Source organism: Pseudonaja textilis, chromosome 7 (genome assembly GCF_049901715.1).
Source record: "Pseudonaja textilis isolate UNSWEBS1 chromosome 7, rPseTex1.2, whole genome shotgun sequence".
NCBI lineage: Eukaryota > Metazoa > Chordata > Lepidosauria > Squamata > Elapidae > Pseudonaja > Pseudonaja textilis.
Window position 1 is genome coordinate 60431135 of NC_141996.1, and position 27043 is coordinate 60458177.

The following is a 27043-nucleotide window of genomic DNA, read 5'->3' on the forward strand; positions in this document are numbered from 1 at the left end:
AACAGCGTATTAGAACAATATTTAAGATGTTTTATTAATTACCAGGACTGACCTTCTTCCTTTTGCAGAGGTAGCATACAATAACTCAGTCCATAGTAGCATGGGGTTCACCCCATTCCAGGTAGCCACGGGCCAAGAATTCAACACCATGCCAGAACTACCACCAAAGATCCTGAAATCCCCCCACTTAAGGAGTGGATGGATAACGTACAAGTCATGTGGCCAGTGGTAAGATTATCTTTATAGGAAGCTAGAACAGTTTTCAAAACTCAAGCAGACAAAAAATGTTGCGAACCTAAAACTTTCAAGATTGGGGACCATGTATATTTGTCCACAAAATTCTTAAAATCATCAGAACCCTCTAAGAAATTAGCACCAAAATTCATTGGCCCATTCCCCATCTCCAGAATTATTAACCCCATGACGGTAGAGCTTTGACTTCCAAAATCACTTAGGCAGATTCATCCAGTATTTCACTGTAGCTTGCTCAAGCCGGCAATCACTTCAAACCTCAGACCCCCCGCTCTTCCCACACCTCCAACCCTCACCATGGTACATAGGGAACAACATTTTGAAATTAAAGATATCCTTGATTCACGCACTCACCGTGGATCCACACAATATTTAGTAGCTTGGAAACATCTTCCTTCCTCAGAAAATGAGTGGGTAGCCAAACGACACGTAAAAGCACCCACATTACTACAAAAGTTCCACCTAAAATACCCCCTGATAAACCATCCTGAAGTGCAAATGTAATGCATGATTTTTGTTTTTCCAGGTAGACCTATCTGTTTTTTAGGGAGGAAAGGATGTCAGATCCATGTATCTGTCATTTCTTCAGTGGAAGAAGAAAACGGGGGAGGGAGACTGATAAAGAAATCCTTTCTTGATGTAACCTGAATATATTTAATCTTATATCAAATTTGTATAACCTACACATTATGCAATGGAGGGAGAAAACCCAGATGGCCGGAACCTATCACCTCTGAGAGGCACAGCCAGGAGTTGAGAAGATCATAAAAATTGCACAGTGAGATGTGTCCTGGGAATCTCTAGAAAAGTTCGTTCTTAAAAGGGGATGGGGGAAATTAGGTGTGCCCTGGGAAACTGTGAAAAAGATAGTTTCTACGGAAGAGGCAGGAATTAACATACTGGCTTTTTATTTTTATTTTTTATTTATTTGATTTGTCAATTGTTTACAAGATAATAAGTATAAGTGTATACATAGTTATGAATACATGAAATGGGTACATATAAGAAAAATAAAAGAAAAATAAAAGAAACAATAGGACAGGGAGGGTAGGCACGTTGGTGCGCTTATGCACGCCCCGTAGAGACCTCTTAGGAAAGGGGTGAGGTCAATAGTAGACAGTCTAAGGTTAAAGTTTTTGGGGTTTGAGGAAGAAACTACAGAGTTGGGTAGAGTATTCCAGACATTGATCACTCTGTTGCTGAAGTCGTATTTCCTGCAATCAAGCTTGGTGCGGTTAACCTTGAGTTTGTATCTATTGTGTGCTCTTGTGTTGTTATGGTTGAAGCTGAAGTATTCATTGACAGGTAGGACATTGCAATGTATGATTTTATACATTATACTAAGACTGGACTGAAGGCGGCGTAGTTCTAGGTTTTCTAGGTCTAGAATTTTGAGTCTGGTGGCATAAGGTATTCTACAACGAGTAGAGGAGTGGAGAACTCTTCTTGTGAAATATTTCTGGACTTTCTCAATTGTGCTAATATCAGATACGTAATGTGGGTTCCAGACTGATGAGCTGTATTCAAGTATTGGTCTAGCAAATGTTTTGTATGCTCTGGTTAGTAGTGTGATATTACCAGAGAAAAAGCTACGTAGGATTAGGTTAACAACTCTTAGTGCCTTTTTGGCTATGTAGTTGTAGTGGGCTCTAGCACTTAGATCATTAGAGGTGAGTATTCCAAGGTCCTTTACAGAGCTTGGATCATCAACAATATCTTGACTATTCAGCTTGTATTTTATTTTCTGATTTTTTTTGCCAATATGTAAGACAGAGCATTTATATGTTGAGATTTGAAGTTGCCATTTGTTTGACCATTCTGATACATAGTCAAGATCTTTTTGAAGGGTAGCAGTATTGTCTGTGGTATTGAACAGCTTTCATCATCAGCGAAAAGAACACAGTTGCTCTTAATATGATCACAGAGGTCATTTATGTAGAGTATGAAGAGAGTTGGTCCTAGAACACTGCCTTGGGGGACACCACTATTGACAGGTACAGAATTTGATAGGATGCTCCCAATTTTGACCATTTGTTGTCTGTTTGACAGGAATGCTTCTATCCAGTTATGCAGTTGTCCAGAGATACCATAGGATTTTATTTTTAGGAGTAGTTTGTCGTGTACCACTGAATCAAAGGCTTTACAGAAGTCTATGTAGATTGCGTCTATTGCTTTGCCCTGATCGAGTTGTGTCGTCCATATGTTTTTGCAGTGTAAGAGTTGTAGATTACAGGATAGTTTTTTTCTGAAACCAAATTGTTTATTGGAGAGTAGGTTGTTTGACTCTAAATGGAGAATGATGGATTGGTTAATAATTGATTCCATGACTTTACAGGTGACGCAGCATAAGGAGATTGGTCTGTAATTTTCAACTAGGCTGGGGTCTCCCTTTTTGAAGATGGGGATGACCGTGGCTTGTGACCATAGGTTAGGCAAGGAACTGGTCCTGAAAGATTTTTCAAAGATTATGCTTAGAGGTTTGGCTATGGCAGTGAGTAGCTTTTTTAAGAAGTAGGCACATATTCCATCTGGTCCAATAGATAGAGATGGTTTTAGATTGTGAAGTGCTTTTTCAACATTGTCTTCTGTAAAATCGATATGTATTAGATCATTGTAGTTATCTGTGGTTCAGCTAGGAAATACTGGGTGTGATCCATTGCTGTTTACAAATACTGAGCCGAAAAATGTGTTAAAGATGTTGGCTTTAATGGTGTCATCGTTGCAGTCTTTACCATTAGGTCCTATCAGGGGTGGGATGGACCTTGAGTCTTTTAGTTTGTTGTTTACAAAATTGTAAAAAGCACAGGTGGAACTGGTGCTTAGAAGGTTTTCCTCTTGTTTAATGTGATAATTGGTGCATTCGGTCTTTATTTGGTGGCATAAATTTTTGTATCGGCTTTTGAAATTGGCAACGTGACCAGATTTGTTTTTCCACCAGAGTGATCTCTTTTTGGATTGAAGTTTCCTTATTGTTATGGGTAATCTGTTTTTTTGTTTTGTTTTGGGAGTTGTTGTTGGTACATATAGTTTGATGACTCTTTTGATTTCAAGTAAAAATATGTTGTAATGGTCTTCAACAGTATTGCATCCAGTGAATAGAGATTGCCAATCAAGGGATGAGAGATCATTGTCTATAAGATCATAGTTGCCTTTTTTGAAGTTATAATTGGGGATTACGTCATTGTGGTGGTTTTTGTGTGGATGTATGTTGAGACAAAAGTCAATCATATTGTGGTCACTGCTGGAGAAGGGTTCTTTAGGTTGTATTCCATAAATTAAATTCAAACTATTGCAGAAGATGAGATCAAGGCAGTTGTTTAGTCTAGTGTTGTTGGTTACTAGTTGTTCCAGTCCCAGATTTGTAACAGCATTGTAGAAGGTTGCGTGTATGGTTTCAGTTGTACATGCATTTAGGGTCCAGTCAATATGAGGTAGATTGAAATCACCAAGAAAGATAAAAGGGTATGGGCAGGATGCTGCCCATGTTAGTAGTGTATTTAGCTTGTTTACATGTTCGATGTCATAATCAGGTGCTCTGTAACACAGTAAGAATCGAATTGTGATATTTAAGGATAGTTCACAGATAATGGTCTCAGGAAGAGCAAGCTCCTGGGTAACTTGGATATTTTTTAGATGTAAGGACTTTTTATAGAAGATAGCAACACCACCTCCTCTACGAATTTCATGATCTGATTGGTAAACATGATAGTCTCTTACTGTGGTAATGGAGTCAGGGAGAGATGTGTTTTTTATCTGTTTTATCTGTTTTTATCTGTTTTTTAAGGAGGAAAGGATGTCAGATCCATGTATCTGTCATTTCTTCAGTGGAGGAAGAAAAGGGGGGAGGGAGACTGATAAAGAAATCCTTTCTTGATGTAACCTGAATATATTTAATCTTATATCAAATTTGTATAACCTACACATTATGCAATGGAGGGAGAAAACCCAGATGGCCGGAACCTATCACCTCTGAGAGGCACAGCCAGGAGTTGAGAAGATCATAAAAATTGCACAGTGAGATGTGTCCTGGGAATCTCTAGAAAAGTTCGTTCTTAAAAGGGGATGGGGGGAAATTAGGTGTGCCCTGGGAAACTGTGAAAAAGATAGTTTCTACAGAAGGGGCAGGAATTAACATACTGGCTTTTGTTTCACTAAATACACATCGAGATAAGGGGAAGAGTTCTAAACTCCCTTATCTATCCCTGTATGCCTGAGGGACCTCAGACGCTGCTTTGAACTCCTACATGAATTGTCTCATCTCAATAAAGCATTCCTTTTGATACATTTGGTTTTCAGAAGTTCATGCTTGTTAATTGAATGGGAAAAAGTTCTGTAGCCTGACAATGTCATTCTTCCTCTCTCCTATTAAGTTCATTTTTATGTTAGAATCTCTGCACGATGACATTTTATGAGGTGGAATAATTATGAGTCTTCAGTGGCATCCTAAAATAGAATGCACTACTTTAGTACACAATTAGTAACTGATCAATTTGACAAAGGCTGGAAATGGTATTCATACCTTAATGATAGAGTGTGCATTTGTGCTAGAGGAGATCATGATTTTATATATGACATAAATAAGTTATAATATCTTTTACCAAGAGCTCTCATACAGAATTTAATCTTTGTTTATGAACTTTAATCTTTGGCATTATTCCATACTGCAGTCCTGGTCCAACTTTCAGTTACTGAAATAAATGTACACACACAATATATATATACAGAATATATATACATTCTGTATACAGAAGCCTGATGATGGCAGATGAGATTCTGCCGAAACATTGCTACAACTGTAAAAGCACAACTACAATGATGTGGGAAAATACCCGAACAAAGCCGAATGCCATACATGTAAGTACCCGCAAAAACTTAAGAAAACACACACACACACACACACACATATATATATCACTTTATATATATAAAGTGATTAGTGACCAATATCTGATTCATAGGCTATATTAAACCTGGTTGGCAACTATTTCTGGTCTATGCCCAGGAGGTGGAAAGAAATTGTTCCCTGCTTCATATTGCCTGTTTTATTTATTCCGTAAGACAAGAAAGAGATTATTTGTAGTTCAGTTGCCTTTGGTGCTCTCTGCTCTTGGTTGTTTTCCTGCAGATGTTTCATTACCCAAACTAGGTAACACCATCAGTGCTAGTAAGGAGTTGGATTTGCTCTCAGATTATATTCTAGTGGCTTGCCCTTTCAGTGTTGGTGGGGGTGGTCATAAGGTTCTTTGGTTAGGCTGTTTACTGTTGATTGTCTCTTTTTCATGTATATATATCCAGGGGTGGGATTCAAATTTCTTAACAACCGGTTCTGTGGCCATGGCTTAATTTGTGGGTGTGTCTTGGTGGTCATGTGACTGGCTGGGAGTGGCTTGGTGGTCACATGACTGGCTGGGTGTGGCTTGCTGGTCATGTGACTGGCTGGGCATAGCCAATTCGACATCACTCACATCAAGGGACGCTTCTCCTCACCTGGCCTCTCATGACTGTGGGGATGCTGCAACCATCATAAGTGTGAAAAACTGTCATAAGTCACTTTTTTCAGTGTCATTGTAACTTTGAATGGTCAATAAATGAACTGTTGTAAGTCAAGGATTACCTGTACAAAAAATACAAAAAGCTTCTTTGCTTGCAAAAAGTTGCCCTAAATACCAGTCATTAGATTAAAAATACCTGCAAGCCAGAGTTACAAGTCAGGCAGGGTGTCAAGAGCTCCTTGAGGAATTAAAAGAGTTAAAATGCAGTGATAACTATCAGCAGCCAACTCTTGCTCATTAGGTAAAACCCTTTAGCAGAGAGGTCATTTGAGCTCTCCAGAAAGAGCACACCCAAAAGAAGCAATCCTCAGATTCATTTGCACCACTTAAAGACAACAGCTGGTCTCACTCACCCCACAAAATATCCTAAGGAAATCATCCAGATTTAAGGAAAGATCACGTGCCCCCTAGAAAGGCAGTAAAAAAATCAGTGCCAAGCTTGCAACCTGCCTCTTGCAAGTACATCCCAAAAGGACAGTTCCAGATATGCCCTCGCCCTTCTTGTCCTCTTCCTCCTCTTCTTTGTATTGGGTTGCCCTTCTAGCATAATCTTCCAGCTATTAAATTGGTATATTTAAGGTTCTTGATGATTCTCTCCATTTTTCATTCCAGTTTTTACTTCTTGGCTCCAGAATATTTGTCATATATTAAATATGGTATAGTATCTAATGGTATCTAATTTTCTGTTCTGTTCCTTCAATAAGCAGCTGTGGTGATGCGGTAAACCCTATTTTTAAAGGATATCTAGAAATTATTGTAGTTGACGATGTTAAAAGCGTTAATATATCAATAAAGCAAAAATAGAAGGGTTTTTTCAGAACTTTCTTGCCTTTCTCATTATCTGCCCTTTTCTGAATCTTGCACTGTTACCTTTTCATAACAGATCATTGTATAATGAAGATAAATGACAGAAGTGATGAAACACTGTTTATTTTACAGGAAGGGCCTGTTGATTAGGACAGCATTTTGGAGATTCATCATCTTCCTAAAGGCATACTTGATGTCTAGCATTGTTTTTGGCACAAAATTCCTTCATTCAAGTTTTCAAAAGATTGCTTAGCCTAGTTTGCATTCTATTTAGTTGCTTTTATTGTCCCACTTTTTAACATTTTAAATGATTTAATATTAATTCATTGTTTATTTGCACTAGCAGCGTAAACGTAGAACAGTGGGGTATAAATATTCAATACCACAAAACTTATTTCCAAACAGTGAACGTTCTAAAACACTATTGATGATGTGCTACTGTAAATTATCACATACTCTGATTAGCTTCTATAATATGATTTACCACTTCTACATAAAAATAGTAGTTTTTAAAATTTGTTTTGGCACTTTATGCCTTCATTTTTTTATCATTACTTTCTGTTAATGCCTCTGGTAATTTCCAAAACACAACTTGCATTCTTTAAATAATAAGAAATAAATAGCCATTTTCTGAAATATATCTGAACTGTTACCCTTTTTAAAAAATAATATTGAAAAATGCTAATAAGATCTAAGTGACTTTGTCAGAGAAAAACACAAACAAAATATCATCATGAATTATCAATGCCTCAATATTGGATTATTAGTTCATAGGATAACAAATCATCCCTCTACCTAGACTAATTCTGCTGGATGCTTTCCCATTGATTCAATTGTGGCTGATGCAATAATCAAAAACTACAATACAAATAAACAAGTAAATAAAGGAGAAGGATGAGAATCAAAAAGCTTGCAATTTTATGATGCTGAACTAATCTAGCAAACATATTTCCTAAGTTTGAATTTAGACAATTTTTAATGACCAAAATAGTTCTTTGATTTCTGCAGTACTGTGTTGGTTATTTTTCTAAAACCTCTTTGGTGCATTTATATCCATAGCAGGACTGAAAAGCAACTGTAGGTAATTGTTACTTTTTTGATACCTTGTATTTCATTAAAGTACCTCAAGGGCATAAGGGATGATTTATCCTGCTATTTTTGCCTACGGATTTTGCAAAATAAACTCGAGAGAAAGATATCACAGAGAGGGGCTATCATTGAGGCTCGCGCAGGGAAGGCAAGCAGTGGAGGCAGCAAGCATGTCTCGGAACTGCGCTGTCGTCGGGGAGTTTGCTTCAGTGGCTTCGGAGATAGCAGCAAAAGGCAAAAGAGGAGCTGTGGGGAGGGGGAGGAGGAGAGCAATGGGAGAGAAAGGTGAGCTGGTGAAAGGAGTGCAGCAAAGGAACGGGGAAAATGGAAAGCAGTTTGGGGTGGGAAAAGAAGTTTGGGGTGGAAAAAGAACGGTGGCGGAGAGTTTGCTTTGGTGGCTTTGGTGGTGGCAGCAAAAGGCAAAAGGGGAGCAGTGGGGGTAGGGGACTGGAAGGAGAGCAATGGGAGAGAAAGGCAAGCAACGTGGGGGAGAGTGCAGCAAAGGAATGGGGCAAATGGAAAGCAGTTTGGGGTGGGCAAAGGAAGAAAGCGGGGTGAGGCAGCTGCAGCAGGGCTTTGAGCAGCAGGGCTTTGAGGGGGGTCCCTGCCCTCCAAATGTAGGTGTGGCTGTGGACCTGGCTGCCATAAAATGAAAGGAAAGCGACGGCGCTGCATGTGGAGGTACTTTGCATGTGGAGGCAGGTGGCAGGGTGCTCAAAGCTGGGAGAGTGCTGCATGGTGACTTAGCCAGCTCACCAAGCCTGGGGATAGGGGGGAGCAGGAAGGTAGGCTGGGCAAGGCCTAGGGAGCTACGGGAAGGGCCGGTGAGGGCTGGGTGAGGCCTCGGGAACTACGGGAAGAGGCAGTGAGGGCTGGGCGAGGCCTCAGGAGCTACAGGAAGGGGTGGTGACGGCTGGCTGAGGCCTCAGGAGCTACAAGAAGGCATGCAGATGGCTGGGTGATGCCCGGCGACAGTGCAGGAGGAGCTAGTGTGACTCGCAGGCTTACCTGTGAGCAGACACAGCGAAAAGCAGGTAGCAATGGCTGGTCTGGCAGGCAGGCTGCAGGCATGTAACACGTGCGCACAATGTTGCACATGCGTGATAGGGACTGCCTGGGCAGGGAGCAGAGAAGTGGGTGGACATGGGCAGGACCAACCAGAGGCCCTATTTACAGGTTCTCCGAATTACCGGGAATGGTAACAACCAGTTCTATAGTACCGGGCCGAACCGGTAGAATCCCACCCCTGTATGTATCTACTGAGGGCTTCTTCACTTCTTCTAATCCTATACTGAAGCACCAACCAGCCTACAGAGAGTCTGTAGCTTAATTTGATAGTTATAGAGAGTACTATAAACAGGCATTCAACTAAGCTATATCCTGCAAACATGTATTTGTAAAATGTATTGACCTCCATGTGAAGATATGCCTACAAAATATTATCTCTGTCTGAAAATATGATATTTTTTCCAATTCAGGAATAATTAATTAACTTTGAAAAATATCTTTTCCTCTTTTTGATAAATACAATACTTTTCTAGATGAGTATTGGGTTTTTCAGTTCTGACATTTTTTACAAAAATTATTTGAAGAAATCCATAAGTGATTGGAACCAACCTCTATGTTGGTTTGCAATGCAAGATTTGTTTGTGCTTAGCTATTCTTTGGGGAATTGACTCGTATTTCTTGATTAATTATTTTGGTCATTAAAATCTCTAACATTTTAAGCAGTTTAAAAAACCAAATGCATTTGTATTACATGGATAATTATCTTGATTTTACAGGATTCTCAACAACAGATGAATTTATGTATGAAATTCAATTTGAATCTGAAAGAATGAATTCTCATCTGAAATCTGCAATAGCTATAAACTTGGTAAAGAAAGAGCGAGATCTGAAAACTGGAATTGTGACTTTGATCTTTAACATAATATTTACACCCTACAAATCAATGAGGTATATTTATTATAGTATCCACAATTTACTTACTAGAATAGTAAGTAGCATGAGTTTTCCTTTATTTATTTTTTATCTTGGATAAAAAACTAAACAGTTTATTCTAATCCATTAATTCAGTAATTTAGAGTCTGCCACATGCAAAATACTACTATCTTGTAAACTCTGATTTAATAAGCTATGGAAAATTTCATGTAATTCATGTGTTCATGTTAAAAACCAAACATTCTTCTTCATGTACTGAACTATCCCCTGTATTGGTAGCTGTAGGTATCCCAAGCAACATGTGTTGCAGTGTTTTATACAAACTTTTCTCTTTATATGATGCAGGATCCAAATACAAACTATCACAACATGCATCATGAGGTCAGAACGCATGTCATGTTTAGAAACAGACTCCTTTGTCTTTAGTCATGGAATTCACTTGAATCAAAGCTTTGTGTCCTCTAAACTGAAAATAGGATTCTATATTAGGAATTTATTTAAATGTATCTGCTTTTTAAATGACAAATTTTAGCCATTTCAATTCTTGGAATTTCCACTGGATATCATGGGTTTGCTGTGAACATTGATCTCAAAAGAATTTATTGATCTATAATTAGAAGGAGTTACTGTTTATATTTCAGGTTGCATTTGAATTTGTATAGGTGAATTAAAGCCCAGCTTCAGCAAGATTTGACAAAAATGAACTTAGAAAGCTTTGTCTCTCATTCTCCCTTCCATTATTTCTCCAATTGTCATCCAGCTAAACTACCGTATATCTGAAAAACAGTTACACCAGTTCAGTCTCTGGTTGTACAGAATGGGAATAGGAGGGAAGAATTATCTTTTCTGACTATAGTTTCCTTAAGAATGAAATCTCACTTCTGATGGAATGTGGAACTTTTGAAAGAATGTTATATTATTTTTGGAACTTAAAATACATCTCAGTTATTGGATACTATACTGTTGTCATATTATAAATAGTTTTCTCTTTACCAGACTACTATCTAAATGTACTGTGGTTTAAGATGAATTAGATTGCACCAATTAGTTTTGGTTTTTCATTTCATAAAGAAGCACATAAAAATAATACAATGTGTAGCTGTCAGCTGTTCCAAAGTAAGAAAAAATATACTATCCTGCCTAAACATAATATCTACAATCAGTGGTGGGATTCAAATTTTTTAACAACCAGTTCTCTGCCCTAATGACTGGCCTGGTGGGTGTGGCTGGGTGGTCATGTGACTGGGTGGGCATGACCAGCTCAATGTCACGCACATCAAGGGGTGCCTCACCTGGCCCATCATCTCCCAGCAATTCCTTGTCACACCCAGCCTCAATGTATCTATAGTTCTGTAAAAATGTTCACATTTTTTCGACTTTATTATCTACATACTATAAATGTACTTTCATGGACCACTGAAAGAAGAAAATGGTTCATATGCTTTGCCCAAGAGTGTGATAGGCAACAGGCTTTTAAGGGGCTGCCAGAAAGAAGGGAGGGGCAATGTATTTTCCAAAGCACCAGAAGGCAAACAAGAAGCAATGGATGGAAACTGAACAAAGAGAGAAGCAAACTAAGACTAAGGAGAAACTTCCTGACAGAACAATCAGTGGACTGCTTGTTTCCAGAAGTTCTGGATGCTCAATCACTAGAAGCTTTTAAGAGAAGACTGGACAGGCATTTCTCTGAAATGCAATAGGGTTCCCCCCAAGATACCTTCTAAGTGTTATTCTGTTATTCTGACACCTTTCCCAGGCCATCACATCCTCAATTTTCCTGCCTAAGCAGGGAACCCTCATTGGGACCCTATCTCTTTTGCTCCCTCTGGACTAATGAATTAAATAGCTGCCTTTAGACATTCGTTTTAATAAGATTTTTAGAAATCTGCAGTTGAAAGTTCTTCATGTCTCCTTACCCTGATGATCCAATTTCATTTGGAATTTAATCCCAAACTGATTGCCCTTTTTGGCATTTCTCTTGATACTTCTCCAAAATGCATCCCCAAGAAACCACATCCATATCTACCTTCCTTCCTCCCCCCCCCCCTCACACACACACACTCAATTTAAGCAAATTCCCTTGTCTTGGAGACTTTAGAAGAAGATACCTTGGAAGTCTTATAATTCAACCTTCTGCTCAAGACAGAAGACCTCATATATACTTGCGGGTTCACAGACATCCCGGCTTTGGCTACAAGAACTGCAGGCACCTTCCTGGCCACATACTACCTCCTCCCGCTGACCTCTGCGAGTCAAGAGGAGGTCCAAGAAAAAGCACCTGGTCTGGGCTCACAGCCCTTCATGACAGAGCCCTTCCTGTGGAGCAAAGCATAGCTTGGATGAACTGATCTGTACCGAAGGTGAGCTCCATAGCAGCAGCGGTGGTAGCAGAAGAAAGAAAGCGCGCTCCAGAGTGGCTGCAGCGGCAGCAAAAGGCAAACTCCAGAGTGGTGGCAGCTGTGGTGAAAGGCAGAAGGCAAGCTCCAGGGCAGTGGCGGAAGGTGATGGAGGAAGGTGAGCTCCAGAGTGGCAGCAGCAGGAGTGCTCCAGGAGGGAGGCAGATGTCCTGGGACTGCACATGCGCCCCACAGTGGAGCAGCATCTCCCCTGAGGGCCACCCACCCACCTGCTAGCTAAGCCAGCCTGGAGGCAGCACATCCAGCACATCATGAGCTGGATGCAGGACCCGAGGCAGAGGGTGGCAGCCACCCGGAGGCCCCACAGAGGCCCCTGTGCCAGAGTCAAAAAGGCAAGCAAGCCTCGCTGTATCCCCCTGAGGTGGCTCTTCAGCTGAGCTCAGCGGGTCTTCCTCCCCCGCCGCCAGCCTTACCTTCTAGATCTTCCACATACCTCTGCTGGCCTGAGCACCATGCCCTTCAGATCCCAACAGAGCCTGCGGCTGCCCATGAAGGTAAGGCTGATGTTGGGTGGCCCTCAGGGGAGACACTACCCATGGCCTGAGACTGCTGCTCTGCTGCAATGCATGCAGACATCTGCCTGCCCTTCAGGAGCACCACCGCCACCAGGCGCTGGCCCCATTGGGATCTCGGGCCAGCGGAGGAGCATGGAAAGTCTGCAGCTCATTGAGGCCTTCAGGACAAATCAGATTGTCCAAGGCTTTGCTCCCCAAGAAGGTGGAGACCTCCCCAGGAAGATGGAGATGGAGGTCATGCAGGGCTGTTCTCGAGGCTTCTCAGGCCTCAAGAAGTAGTAGGAGGTTGAGGGAGAGAAACGGATTGAGGCAGAGAGAAGTGGTAGGCTGAGAGAGAGGAACAGATTGAGGTGGAAAGAAACAGATTGAGACTGAGGGAGAGGAACAGATTAAGGTGGAGACACAGATTGAGGCTTCGAGAAATGGTGGGAGGCTGAGGAAGACAAATGGATTGAGGCAGAGAGAAACAGATTGAGGCCTCAAGAAGTAGCAGGAGGCTGAGGGAGAGGAATGGGTTGAAGTGGAGAGAAATGGATTGAGGCTGAGAGAAGTGGTAGGAGGCTGATGGAGAGGAATGGATTGAGGTGGAGAGAAATGGATTGAGGCTGAGAGAAGTGGGAGATGGAGGGCAAGAGAAACAGGGGGCTTTGGAGATGAACCACCTTCCCAGTGTGGAAAGGGAACTTCATGAGGACAGTGGTGACACCCAAGCAGGAAAAGCCCAAAGGGAACATCAGGCCAGACATAAAACAAACTTGCATAGGAAAAGAGATTTAATAAAAGGTATTGAAAGAAGCCCCCTAGACAAAAGCCAAGTAATTAAGAAAGCTAGGGTAACAAGAAAAAGAAATCCCTTACAAACAACAAATCAGCAAAACAAATAAACAAAAGACACAAAATATATTACAAAGGAGACAGACAGGAGATTGCCACAAAACAAATATAAGAAAACATTAGGACGAAACTGATAATCCAATCAAACCACCCCACGGAGTTTACCCTCCGGTGGAAATGAAGACAACCCCTGACAGGATTTAAAACATTAAGAATTACAAACACAAGCACTCACACACAAAAGGAGAAAAAAGTATAAAAATCAGGGGTTTATTATACAAAGCGAGCTAGCCCCAAGAACGCAGACTTCTTGCTATCTCTCGCCTTCCTGAAAAATAAAAAGAACCAGCTTTCAAGCAGTTGTCTGTATCCTTGCACCAGAGCTCTCCCAGCAGGAAAATGAATCCTCAGAAGAAAGGCATTTTCCAGCCTTTCAACAATTGGCGACCATGAAGGTTTTCCAGCCAACCCTGCCACCGGACCGGGCCCGCAGATCCAAACCCAGCCGGCATGGACCTTCTTTGTCCAGGGAAAACATCCACAGACCCAGCCCGGAAGGCATAAGGGTAGTCCTTGGGCTTTTCTGCTCAACCGCTGCTTGAAAGCAGGTGAGTACCGCTTCAAATTTATAATCTTACTAGGGAGGGGAGTGGAAACGTGAGTGTACCAGGTGTGTGATTGTGGGTTTTCTCTGTGGAAACAGTGGGACCTCACCTCCTCCGTAATTGCCAGCCCCACCCCAGCCAGCTGCTAGCTCCAACAAGCCATGACTGGCTGGATTTGGGAATGCAAGGGGTGATCACAGAGTGTGAGTCCGTTTTTTAGGGGGGGGTCTTAAAACTGACAGTGGAGTTTCCCTATGAGAAAGGGGCCCGTACTCCATGTGTAGGGAAACCAGAGTCCTTTCCAGACCTTTTTTGTCTGAAAACTGATGGCGGTAGCCTGGCTAAACCAAAGTAATCCCCACATCAGGTAGGGAATATGGGAAGTTGTAGCTCGAGGGCAATGGAAGAGACCCCCTTGGATAAATTACTTGAGGCTTGGGACGAAAGGCAAGTGCCTGTCCTAACTGGAATGAATAAAAGGAAGCGAAAAGAATTTGCAAAAAGTGGGCTTTATTGTGAGATGACACGGGTAGACAAATTTGGCCTGATAGCGGTACTTTAGATTATAAAACCCTGAAAGCACTTAGAACATGCATTAAGCCCAGCCAAATACCTTATTGGTACTGCTGGGCTGAAATTATTAGGACCAAAGACCTGACCAAGAAAAAAATAAGGAAAAGCCTGAAACCCATTTCAGGGAAGGGAATACTGAGGCACGGATTATGGCTCCTCTTTTAAGCAAGCCAGTGCCAGGCAGAAATAGGGGACAACTAGAATATGTTTTTACCCACACCCCCTTCTCTGCCTCTGACCTAGTCATCTGGAAAAAGGATACCCCAGCTTTCAGGGCTGATCCTCAAACAGTTATTAAAACCCTGACAGCCATATAGACAGCCATATAGACAGCCATAATCCATCCTGACTCAGCACATGACTCAGCTGTTACAAGTCTTTCTAATGAAAGACGAACTATTAAAACTGTTTGAAAAAAAAAACAAAAACAGACCAAATAGCCAAACTACCAACTATCCCTGGTCAGGCAGCCCCAGCCCACATCGCATGGCCAGTACATCGCCCTGACTGGGACTATAATGATACCAATCAATGGGAGAAATACACTAGAGCAAAAGATAATTTACTATAAGCTCTAGAGGAAATAAGAAAAAAAAAAACTTTTAAACTAGTCTGAATTTCAAAAAAAAAAACACAAAGGGAAAAGGAAAACCCTGATGCTTTTTGGGTCCGCCTGACAGAAGCAGCTATTACATATGCCCAGCTAGACCTTAGCTGCCTGAAGGACCAAAGGATTTTAGCTTCAGCCTTCGTGGATCAGTCCACCTTAGATATTAAAGAACATTTCCACCTCTTCGTCTCTAACTGGCCAACCTTAGACATAGCAGAGTTGCGCAGGATTGCTAACTTTGTCTATGATCAAAGAGACAAGCTGAAAGAGGAAGAGAAAGATAGAAAGAGACAAATAGAAAGACAGGAAGACTTAAAAATGTTCGCTGTAATGAAACATGATGCTAGACAAATGCCAGGTAAAACCCCCTGTAATTTAAAGAAATGCTGGCATTGCGATAAAGCAGGATGGTTGCAAGGTAAATGTCAGCATTGTTATAGGTGCAGACAGGAAGGTCATTTCAGCAGGCAATGTAGGCAACACCCCTCCTGCAACCGGTATCACCCACCACCTAGAAACATGAGGCCAGCCAATAATCCAGTCCATTACACTGAGCAACAAAGTTTCAGTCACCAGGCACCACCCAGCGCTCCCTTTCCTCCAATAAATAATAACAATAGACATCAATGGGAGCAAAGAAGAGAACATGATTTACCCCTTTCTTGACTAGAGCATGACAATGAAAGCACTGAATTCATGGCTACCTTTAATGGGCTGGCTATCCCCCTAGAAAATGGCCCAGAAGGGAAACCCATTGTCACCATTCTTATAGGAGGAAAGAAATACAATTGCTTAGTTGATACTGGAGCCACCTCCTCATTACTGAACCACCATATAAAGCTTCAGTGGTTGAAGGGGCTCAGGATAGCATAATGGGAGTGCGGGGGGAGAAATAATCCCTGTAAACTTTACCCACAACGTACCAGTAGAACTAGGACCTTTCACAGTAGACCATGCATTTACTATTTGCCCCCAGTCCCCACTGTCTCTACTAGGAAGGGATCTCCTATGTAAAATGGGAGCTACCATAACATGTGGCAAACGGGCTGTAATTGGAAATCCCAGGAAAAGGCACACACAAGACAATCGTGTTGATAACCAGCAACACAGGGCTTCATGAAGATTTAAAAAGCCTGCCACCCTTCTTATGGGGCTGGGATACATCAGAAGTGGGACTACTTAAAGGAGACACACCTCTCCTGGCCACAAGTGCTCCCAATTGCCCTCTTTTATATCAGAACCAGACCAAGACAAGATATAGGTATTTCCCCCTTTGAGATCCTTTTTGGTCACCCCCCACATACCCTACAAGGCCTAGATCCTTACTCCCTTTGCTTAGATAGGGGGGACAGGGTTCTCTTATCTTACAGCCCTGCAAAAGAGACTACAGACCCTCTGGACCCAGAGTGCGCTGACACAGACCTTACCCCTGGAAGAAGCCCTGCATCCATATGAGCCAGGAGATTGGGTATGGATCAAGTTCTTCACCAGAACCTCCTCTCTACAACCCAGGTGGAAAGGACCCTACCAAGTTTTACTGACTACACACACTGCCATAAAGGTTGCAGAACGAGACTCTTGGCTACATAGGACACATGCAAAGCCAGCAGTCATAGACCACAGCCAAACTCCACCACAATCAATCCCACCCATCAAACTCAAGAAAGATCGGGACACAGATCAACGGACGCTTGCAGCATTCTTCAACACTGTTGAACCATACCACCATGAGGAACCAAGTGCAAATGTTGCATTACACAAAACTGGACTCCCAGGTGCTGAGTTATAAACTATTTTTTTAAAAAAATTTGTCTCACCTTCTCCATTTTTTCCCCTTTTAAAAACTTTTTTTCATCGTATTTTTTTTAACAAAAAGGACTTTAACCATACCTTACTCATAATTTTTTTTTTATAAAAGTTTTTATTGTTTTTTAACATACAAACAAACAGACAAAACATAAAAACATCAGCTCCCCCATATTTATATGCAAACAGTGAGTCGGTTGGTTCATCAGTTTTGTGCATTCACTTCATAGTCACAATTACAATTACCTTATATAATAACTCTTATTATCAATACAAACTTATAAATCATCATATCATTATTAAAAAAAAAAGAAATTTGACTACACTTTTATTCGATCATGCCTTTGTGAGATAACTATATTTTAAGTGATTTATTCTAAAACAAATCATATAATCGTGCCAGTTCTATCCTAAAATAAAAGAGAAAAAAAGAAAAAGAAAACCATTATATAAGTATAATATCCAATACCAAGAATGAGAAAAGAAAAATAAATTCAATATTATTCCTTATTATCTAGCATTTCAAATATTCTATTTTTGTATTTCATCATTCAGCCATTGATAGAAAAGATCCCAAATTATATAAAATTGTTTATCTTCTTGCTCTCTGATTTCAAAAGTCAATCTACTCATCTCGGCACATTCCAATATTTTCTTTATAACTTCTTCCTGTAATGGAATTTTCTCATTTTTCCAATTCTTTGCAAATACAATCCTAGCCGCAGTCAGTACATTTACAATCAAATATTTCAACTCTTTACTATAAGCATCTGGTAAGATTCCCAATAAAAAAAACTCCGGTTTCAAGTCTATGTGCTTCTTTGTCATTTTTTCCAGCCACGTGTGGATTTTAGTCCAATATTTTCTAGCATCCTCACAAGTCCACCACATATGGTAGTATGAACCAGGTTTCTGATGACATTTCCAGCATTTTTCGGATTTGTTCTTGAACATTCTTGCTATCCTTGTTGGAGGAAAATGCCACCTGTAAAACATCTTATACAAATTTTCTTTATAGGCTGTAGACATTGTCATTTTATAATTTTGCAACCATAAATCCTGCCATTTCTCTAAATCAATCCCATATCCAAAATTCCTCCCCCAAGCAATCATAGTTTCCTTAACTTGTTCTTCCTCCAGCTTAATTTCCAATAAGTAACCATATAATTTTTTAATCACCTTTTCATCAGTACCCATCAAAATCTTATCTAAATCAGTTTGTTTATCATAAAATCCCTCTGTTTTGGAATCCTCATGATACTTTGCATGTATTTGCAAATATGAAAACCAATTCATCTGTATACCTTGTTCCTCTAATTTTTGTATCGATTTAAGTTCACCCTTTTCATCTAGTAATTCCCCATAGCTAACTGTTTGTTCCTTTTTATAAATTATAGGGTAAGAAAACGCTTCTATCGTCGATAACCAAACTGGAATTTTCAAATAACATTGTTTTTTTGTCTTCTCCCAATTTAACCACAGAGACTCCCATATATAATGTCTTCTAAAGTACCCCTGTGTTTTGGTTCCCTTATACCATAAAAATGCATGCCAACCCAACAACAAATCATGACCTTCTAATGTCAACAATCTAGTTTTCCTTAATGTTATCCATTCTTTAACCCACATCAAATTTGCAGCTTGGTAGTACAACTCCCAATTAGGCAGGCCAAACCCTCCTCTAGATCTAGCATCCTGTAAAAGCTTTAACTTTATCCTTGCTTTCTTGCCTTGCCATATATACTTCAAAACAATTTTATTTAAATCCTCAAAATATTCTTTTCCAAGTCTAATTGGTATTGTTTGAAACAAAAATAAAATTCTGGGTAAAATGTTCATCTTAATTGTTGAAATCCTTCCTATTAATGACAATTGTAGGTTTTCCCATTTTTTCAAATCTTGGGCTATCTGTTGTTTAAGTTTAATATAATTGTTCTCCTTTAATGTACTACATCTTGGCATCAAATATATCCCCAAATACTTAACCTTATTTATAACTTGAATTTTTAACAGTTCTGCCAGTTCTTCTCTTTGTCTCAGCAACATATTCTTTGATAAAATCTTTGTTTTATCTTTGTTTATTTTCAGACCGGCCACCTCCCCATATGCCTCTATCTTTTCCAACAGCTTCAAGGCTGTTTCTATAGGATCTTCCAGGATAAAGACTAGGTCATCTGCAAAAGCTTGTAGTTTAAATTCTTCCTTTTTAATTTTCATTCCTTTTATAGTTTTATCTTCTCTGATATTTCTATTCAACACTTCTAAAGTCAATACAAATAACAAGGGAGAAAGAGGACAACCTTGTCTTGTGCCTTTTCTTATATTAATAGGATCTGTAAATTCTCCCTCCATCATTACCTTAGCTGTTTGTTCATTGTAAATTGCTTCTATTGCCTGAATAAATCTTCTAGCAAAGCCCAGCTGTTCCATTAAAAGTAACATAAATCTCCAATTTACGTTATCAAATGCCTTTTGAGCATCTAAAAATATCAAAGCCATTTGCTTTTCAGGATGCGCCTCATAATATTCCAAGGTGTCCAGAATTACTCTCATATTGTCTCTAATTTGTCGCTTTGGCAGAAACCCATTTTGATCTGGGTGGATAAAGTTATTCAAATACTTTTAAGTCTTTCTGCTAATATTGAAGCAAAAATTTTATAATCTGCATTTAATAAGGAAATCGGTCTATAATTCTTGATTTGAAGTAGGTCCGCCTCCTTTTTTGGAATAAGTGTAATATAAGCCTCTGACCATGTTTTAGGTATTATCTTTTTTAACATAACTTCATTCATAACTTCCAACAGTGGAATACACAATGATTCTTGAAAGGTTTTATAAAATTCTACAGGAAACCCATCTGGATCTGGTGCCTTTCCATTATTTTGTTTCTTAAGTGCTTGGCTTAACTCCATCATTGTTATATTGCTTTCTAACATTTCTTCAATCTCTTTAGGTATCTTAGGTAGATTTGCATTCTGCAGGTATTGTTTAACTTTCTCCTCATCAATATCTTCTTTCTTATACAAATGTTTATAAAAATCATAAATAATTTCTTTTTTCTCTTTGCTGCCATGACAAGTTTTACCTTGGTCATCTATTAACTGCAATATTTTCCTCGACTCTTTCTCCTTTCTCAACTTATATGCTAGCCATCTACCTGGCTTATTTGCATCTTCAAAATAATTCTGTTTAGCATTCCTAATTTTCTGTGCCAATTCCTCTTTCTCTATTAAATCCATTTTATGTTTAGTTATATCCAGTTTCAATTTGACATCTTTTTTCTGTGGTATTTTCTGCAGTTCTTTTTCGAGTCTTTTATATTCATCCTCCAAGGCTTTGAAAGCTTGCCTTTTCCTAATATTCTTTTTTCTTGTATAGTCTATTATCAAGCCTCTAGCATAAGCCTTCATTGTATCCCAAACATTCTGTATTGAAGTGTCTTCTTTTCTATTCTCTTTAAAAAAAAAAGCCAATTCTTTCTCCATCCATTGTATAAATTCTTTCTCCTTTAAAATAGTATTGTTTAATGTCCATCTCGATCTTTTTTTTTGTCCCTTCCATTTAATTGTCAATGGATTATGATCAGCCCAAGTACTTGTTTCAATATTTACTTCTTGAATACTAGATATTAAGTCTGTTGAGATCCAAATCATGTCAAATCTGGACCATGATAAATGTCTATTTGAATAGAACGTATATTGCTTAAGTTTAATATTTCTTTCTCTCTATATTTCTTTTAAAGTTAATTCATCTATCATTTTAAAAAAAGATTTAGGAAGAGTTTTTCTATTATGCTTTGCTGCTGTTGCAATATAATCAAGTTTATTGTCCACAATTCCATTGAAGTCTCCCATCATAATTATATTAGCATAGTCCAGTCCAGCCATCTTGGCATGTAATTTTTTATAGAATTCTTCCTGTTTATCATTCGGGGCATAAATTGCAATCAAAAGTATCTTTCTATTATTGTCCATTATTTCCACCATTAATATTCTCCCATCTTCATCTGTATAAATCATTTTTGCTGGGATAGCCTCTTTAATATATAGGACCACCCCTCTTTTCTTACATTGAGTCAAAGAGGTAAACAATTTCCCTAATTTTGGTTGTAATAACAATTGTTCATGTTGCTTTTTAATATGTACTTCTTGTAGACAAATTATATCAAACTTTAATTTCTTTAATTTATGGAAAATCTTCCTTCTCTTAGCAGCTGAATTCAGTCCATTTATATTCATTGTAATCAATTTTTTCTCTTCCATGATTATATTTTATATTTAGATTTAACCACTCTCGTGGGTCTTGGTTCACGCTGATCTTTAATATCCACCTGTCCACCTACTGCACCTTCTTCTTTTCCAATCTCCATTTGTTCCTCTTGAAATTCAATTAATGAAACCTCTTTTTCTGCCTCTTCTTCTCTCCCTCCAAAAAATTCTGCATAGAACAGTTCTGCTTTCTCAATTGAATCAATTCTATGTCTCTGTTCCTGCCACGTAAACATCAATCCTTCTGGGATCAACCATCTGTAAGTCACCTCCTTTTTCAATAACATTTTGGTCAGGAATCGATATTCTCTTCTCATCTCTCTCACTCTTCTAGGTATTTGTTTTAAAACCAAAATTTCTTTACCTTTATATTTCAATATCTTCTCTCTTGCCACTTGTAATATTTGTGTCTTCATGGATTTTTTAGTAAATCTAACATGGACTTCTCTGGGCAGATTATTTCTCATCGCATATCTTGTAAAAACTCGATATATCTCATCTATTCCATCCATCATCTTCTCTTCTGTTATCTCCAACGCATCCGCCAAGATTCCTACCATTATCGCAGCCAAGTCTTGTCCTTTTTCTTCTTCTATATTTTGAAATCTGAGATAGAATTCTGATCTATCCAACTCCCACTTCAACATCCCACTTTTTTCTTGTTCAATCACTGTTAGTCTATTATCAATATTACCAATCTTCTCCTCTCTTCGTTTACCCCCTTCTTCGACTTTTTGAAGCCTCTCCTCATATTTTGCCATCATCTGTTGAATACTTTCCACTTTTTCCTCCGTCCTCCCTGTTCTTTGTTCAATGGTATCTATTTTTATCTTAAGATCTTGAATTCCTTGCATAATCATCTGAAAAGATACTCTTTCTTGTTCTTTTTCTTTATCTTGCTTTAACATTGTCTGAATTGAACGCTGTCCAGATGGTGGGGAGGCAGAAGTAGACATAGAGGCACCCGAAGGTATAAGTTTCTTACTCATTTTAAATGGTTCCAGCTCTTCAAGTTCTTTCAAATTTTAATCCAAAAAGAGTAGCCAATTATAATCCAAAATGAAAAGACCAATAATAAAAAAGAATCAATAATGAGGGAAAAAGAAAAAAAACATGAAAAAGAAAAAGGAAAAGAGCAAAAAAAGAGAAAAAAAGAAAAAATTCTTCAAATTCTTCCTGACCTTAATCCAATTAAAAATAATAATAATCCACAAAAGAGAGTAAAAATAAGAATAAAAACCCAGTAATAATAATAATAAACAAGGCCAAAGCCAAAAAGAAGGGAAAGAGAAAAAGAGAGAAAAAACAAAACAAAAAACAAGAAGAGTAAATTTCTTCAAATTCCACACCTTAATCCAGCCAAAAAAAAAATCTCAATTGAAAAAAGAAAAAAGAAATAATCCATTGATATACATTAAAAAGAAAAGCAGAATCCAAATAGAAAGGAGAAAAAATAAAATAAAATAAATCAAAATAAAATAAAAAATAAAAAATAAAAAAAATTCAAAGGCTTCCCTTTGCAAATAAATCAAACTTAAAAATAAAAACCTTGATGCTGGTGGAGGGGGTGGCGGAACTAAAAAAAAAAAGAATTAGAAAAAGAAAGTAAGCAGCAATACACTGCACTCTATTTAATTGTCCAAGGCTCTAATTATGACTCCCTTCTCTTTCCCACAAGCTTCAAAGCTAAGCCATAAATATCCAGAAAGACACCTGTAATAATATTCTACAAAGCGCTTTCCTCTATCTTATCAAAAGATGTCCTTGAGAAGGAGTGCTTCGTCTTTTTCCAGTTCAAGTAAAATGTTTCCAAGCCTCTAGTTGGCAGTGTTACAAAGTTTCTTAGTTCTCACTTTCCCCCCTCCTCTCTGAACAGCATAAAAAAAAGAAAAGCCGGCAAGGAATACACAAACATATAAAAGCAAAAAAGAATAAAAAAAATAAACAAAGGGAGCCTCTAGCCTAAAAATGAAAAATCCAAAGGAAGAATAAAACATATAAATATAAAAAGGAACAGTCCAGTTATCCAGTAAATAGCAATGAAGTCCGAAAGCAAAGAAAAAAAAAGCAAATAAATTCTCTCTTTGATGTCTCCCTTAAAAAAAACGCCGCTTAATCAGTTTTGTCAAAAAAAAAAATCACACAGATTTCTTCTGATAATCAGAGTGTACTTTCAAGACTCAAAAAAATTAAATAAAAAAAAAGTTCTCACCCAACCGACAGACTCTCTCTCAGACCCGTTCTTTCTGGAGCCGCCCCGACTTCAGCAGCATGGGGGCTGCCTCTCCGCCGCCAGCAAGAAGAGCTTCACCCGGGTCTTCCAGGGATTTTGCGATATCCCCGGAGTCCTCAGGGTACGCTCTTCACGATAGCTGTCCCTACGGGACAGCATAGGTCCGTTTGGACCGGCCGATAATGGAGATATCGGCTGCAATCGAGGAGCTCAATTGCAGACCGTATCGTCACGGCGCAAGCTCTTCCCAACTCCCACCTTACTCATAATTTTTTGGTACTTGACCTTTTACATTTTTTTACATTGCCATTAAAAAAAAAAGAGGAGGGGGGAGGAAGGGAAGAAAAGGAATCTAGCAATGGGGAACATGAAATGCAATATATACTATGTATTATTATTTTCTGTAACAATTGTAATACTTGTAACACAAGCAACTGCGTTCCTGGAACCAAAGCTTATCCCAGAGAAAGGAAACATATGGGAATATTTAGCAAGAGAAATACTCAACACCACTAACTTTTGCTTAGCAGGAGGGAAATCATAATATCACTGGGTGCAGCTCACCTAGGGTCACAGAAGGCACCAGTCTCAGCAACACAGAACTAAAATGCAACTATACAGAGACCATATCATGTTCATATAGTTACCTGAAGCTCCCACCAGGATGGTTTTTCCTTTGTGGCTTAAAAGCCTACTCATACCACAAATGCCACAAATGGCCCTGCACCTTGGGAAGGTTAACCATGCTTATGCCATCCTTACAGAGACGACACAGGAGAGCCTTCCAAACCCTAGACTCAGACTGTGATTCCAAAGTCTCCCTTCCCACAAAAGCAGAATACATCTCATTGGCAATATCCTTGGTAGGGGTACCTGGATTGGCAGTGCGAAATTCTAAACATTTGAATAGACTAGCATGTACCCTGGCAAAAAGCTTGAATTCGACCTCCCATGCCCTGGATGCCCTTAACAGAGAACTGAGGGAGGTCAGAGAGAATAGGGCAGCAATAGACTTCCTTCTCTTGAAGCATAATTATGGCTGCGAAACATTCCAAGGGATGTGTTGCTTCAATCTGGACGAAACCTCAGAACTCATAGTGAGGGACATCCACCACCTGAAAGAGCTATCTCAGAATATTGGTCAGGAGCAATTATTCCTGGACTTTTCATGGCTCTTCTCATGGATGCCAGATTTCCATTGGCTCAAAATCCTTATAACAACCACAGTCACCACTTGTGTCTTTGGAGCCCTCATGTGTTGCCTCTGTCGATGAATACCACCCTGCCTTAGCTGCCTAAAGGCCTGTATTCCCTCTCAGAAGAGAAAATTAAAGGGGAGACAGGCAGCCATGATAATGATCCAGATTTATCACAAATACCAAGTATACCCAGACATTCAATCAGAGACCACACTCTAAAAAATAATAATAATGAAGGATTGTGGAAAGGGAACTTCATGAGGACAGTGGTGTCACCCAAGCAGGAAAAGCCCAAAGGGAACATCAGGCCAGACATAAAACAAACTTGCATAGGAAAAGAGATTTAATAAAAGGTATTGAAGGAAGCCCCCTAGACAAAAGCCAAGTAATTAAGAAAGCTAGGGTAACAAGAAAAAGAAATCCCTTACAAACAACAAATCAGCAAAACAAATAAACAAAAGACACAAAATATATTACAAAGGAGACAGACAGGAGATTGCCACAAAACAAATATAAGAAAACATTAGGACGAAACTGATAATCCAATCAAACCACCCCGCGGAGTTTACCCTCTGGCAGAAATGAAGACAACCCCTGACAGGATTTAAAACATTAAGAAATACAAACACAAGCACTCACACACAAAAGGAGAAAAAAGTATAAAAATCAGGGGTTTATTATACAAAGCGAGCTAGCCCCAAGAACGCAGACTTCTTGCTATCTCTCGCCTTCCTGAAAAATAAAAAGAACCAGCTTTCAAGCAGTTGTCTGTATCCTTGCACCAGAGCTCTCCCAGCAGGAAAATGAATCCTCAGAAGAAAGGCATTTTCCAGCCTTTCAACACCAGCCCTACTTCCCCAGGTGGGCACTCAGTCGCACTTACCTCTGCCTCAAGGTTTTTGCTGCTGGAGCGGGTGGGAGCAGGCCAAGGCAGCTGGGCGAGTCTAGGTGAACAAGGAGGAGTGGAGATTGGCAAAGGAAAGCAGAGGCAGAGAGCTGTGCCATGGCCACCACATGGTAGGTCAGGGCGCAAGGTAGGCAAGCTGGCTGGATCACCTGGGAGGCAGCTAGGCCAGGATTCATGGCTTGTTTGCAGGCCCACCCAGGCAGATCAGGGCCACTCAGCTGGACTGTGGGGAGAGAGCTGTGTGGTATGCAGCCACAGCGGCAAAGGCAGGCAAGCTGGCTGGCCTGCAGAGACCGTGTGGTTGAGGCAAGTGAGGGAGCCAGAGAGCAGCAACAGCTATGCCGGGGGAGCGGGCAAGATGAGGAGTGACTGGGCGGGGTGGGGCAGGGTGGGAGGGGCAGCACAGAATTTTAACAACTGGTTCGCCTGAACCAGCTCGAACTGGCTGAATCCCATCACTGTCTACAATCTAATTTAGAAAAATCTGTGTAATGCATTACATGTTAAAGAATATAAGCTTCCATTGCACCTTCATCATTGATTTGAGTTGTGTTTCACTGAACTTTTACTGATAATATTGTATCCTTAATTTTTTTAGGAATCCAGCAACTTTGGTGGTACAGCATAGCACAGGAGGCATTTGGAAATTTCCAATATTGTTTGTTGCTACAGATCCAGAAGTAGATGATGTTATTAATATTGAAACAATTGGTTTAAATAAGGAATCTGTAGTCAGCTTTAAGCTTACAAGCCAAACAAGGTATGAATATTCAAGAAGCCACAAAATTAATCAATACAATTTTCTTCAACTGCTCATATACAAGTAAGTCAGCATATAAGTGAAAAGAATATGGTATCAGAAGAAAATTCTAAAGCAGATTGACAATTACTGTAACTGTGAAGTTACTGAATCTATCCAGAAACCAATCCATGGTAGTTTTTAATTTTTAACTTACTATTAGATTTGTGTTTTGCTTTTCCTTAATGAGGTCAAGCCAGTGTTATGCAATTGAGTGTTATCTTCAAAACAACCACCTGGAAAACCTGGGATTGTGCAATGAGCAAACCCTCCTCCTCCAATTATTGTACAAGAATGGGAGGGGGATTGGGAAATTGCTAATTCTTTCACTTCAGAGGGGAGGAAAAATGCCAAGAACCCAATAGGGGGTGGACCAACAGAGAATGTTTGTCCTACTGTTCCTGATAAAAGAGGACAAAATTGTATTCATGTTATTTACTCTGGAGCAGTAAGCGTCAATGTTCTGACTGACTAACTCAACCAAAGCAAGCATGGTCAAGACGATCCAATCTCTTAATGCAAAACTTTAGTGAGTACTTCATTTCACCATAGATGAGAGAAAATCCAGTTCTAACCATTTCCCATGCAAATCCACATAGTCAAAGTTCAGGTTCTCCTCCTTATTAGATCAGGTCA

General features: G+C 39.5%; 1 protein-coding gene across 1 annotated transcript in view; it reads left to right on the top strand.

Annotated features, from left to right (window-relative positions):
* CFAP47 (cilia and flagella associated protein 47) overlaps positions 1 to 27043 on the top strand; it is a 410718-nt gene that overhangs the window by 336906 nt on the left and 46769 nt on the right. Inside the window, exons 38-39 of the mRNA XM_087937909.1 lie at positions 9485 to 9656; positions 26207 to 26368. Coding sequence (XP_087794035.1) covers positions 9485 to 9656; positions 26207 to 26368 — 334 coding nt within the window. The remainder of the gene's footprint in view (positions 1 to 9484; positions 9657 to 26206; positions 26369 to 27043) is intronic.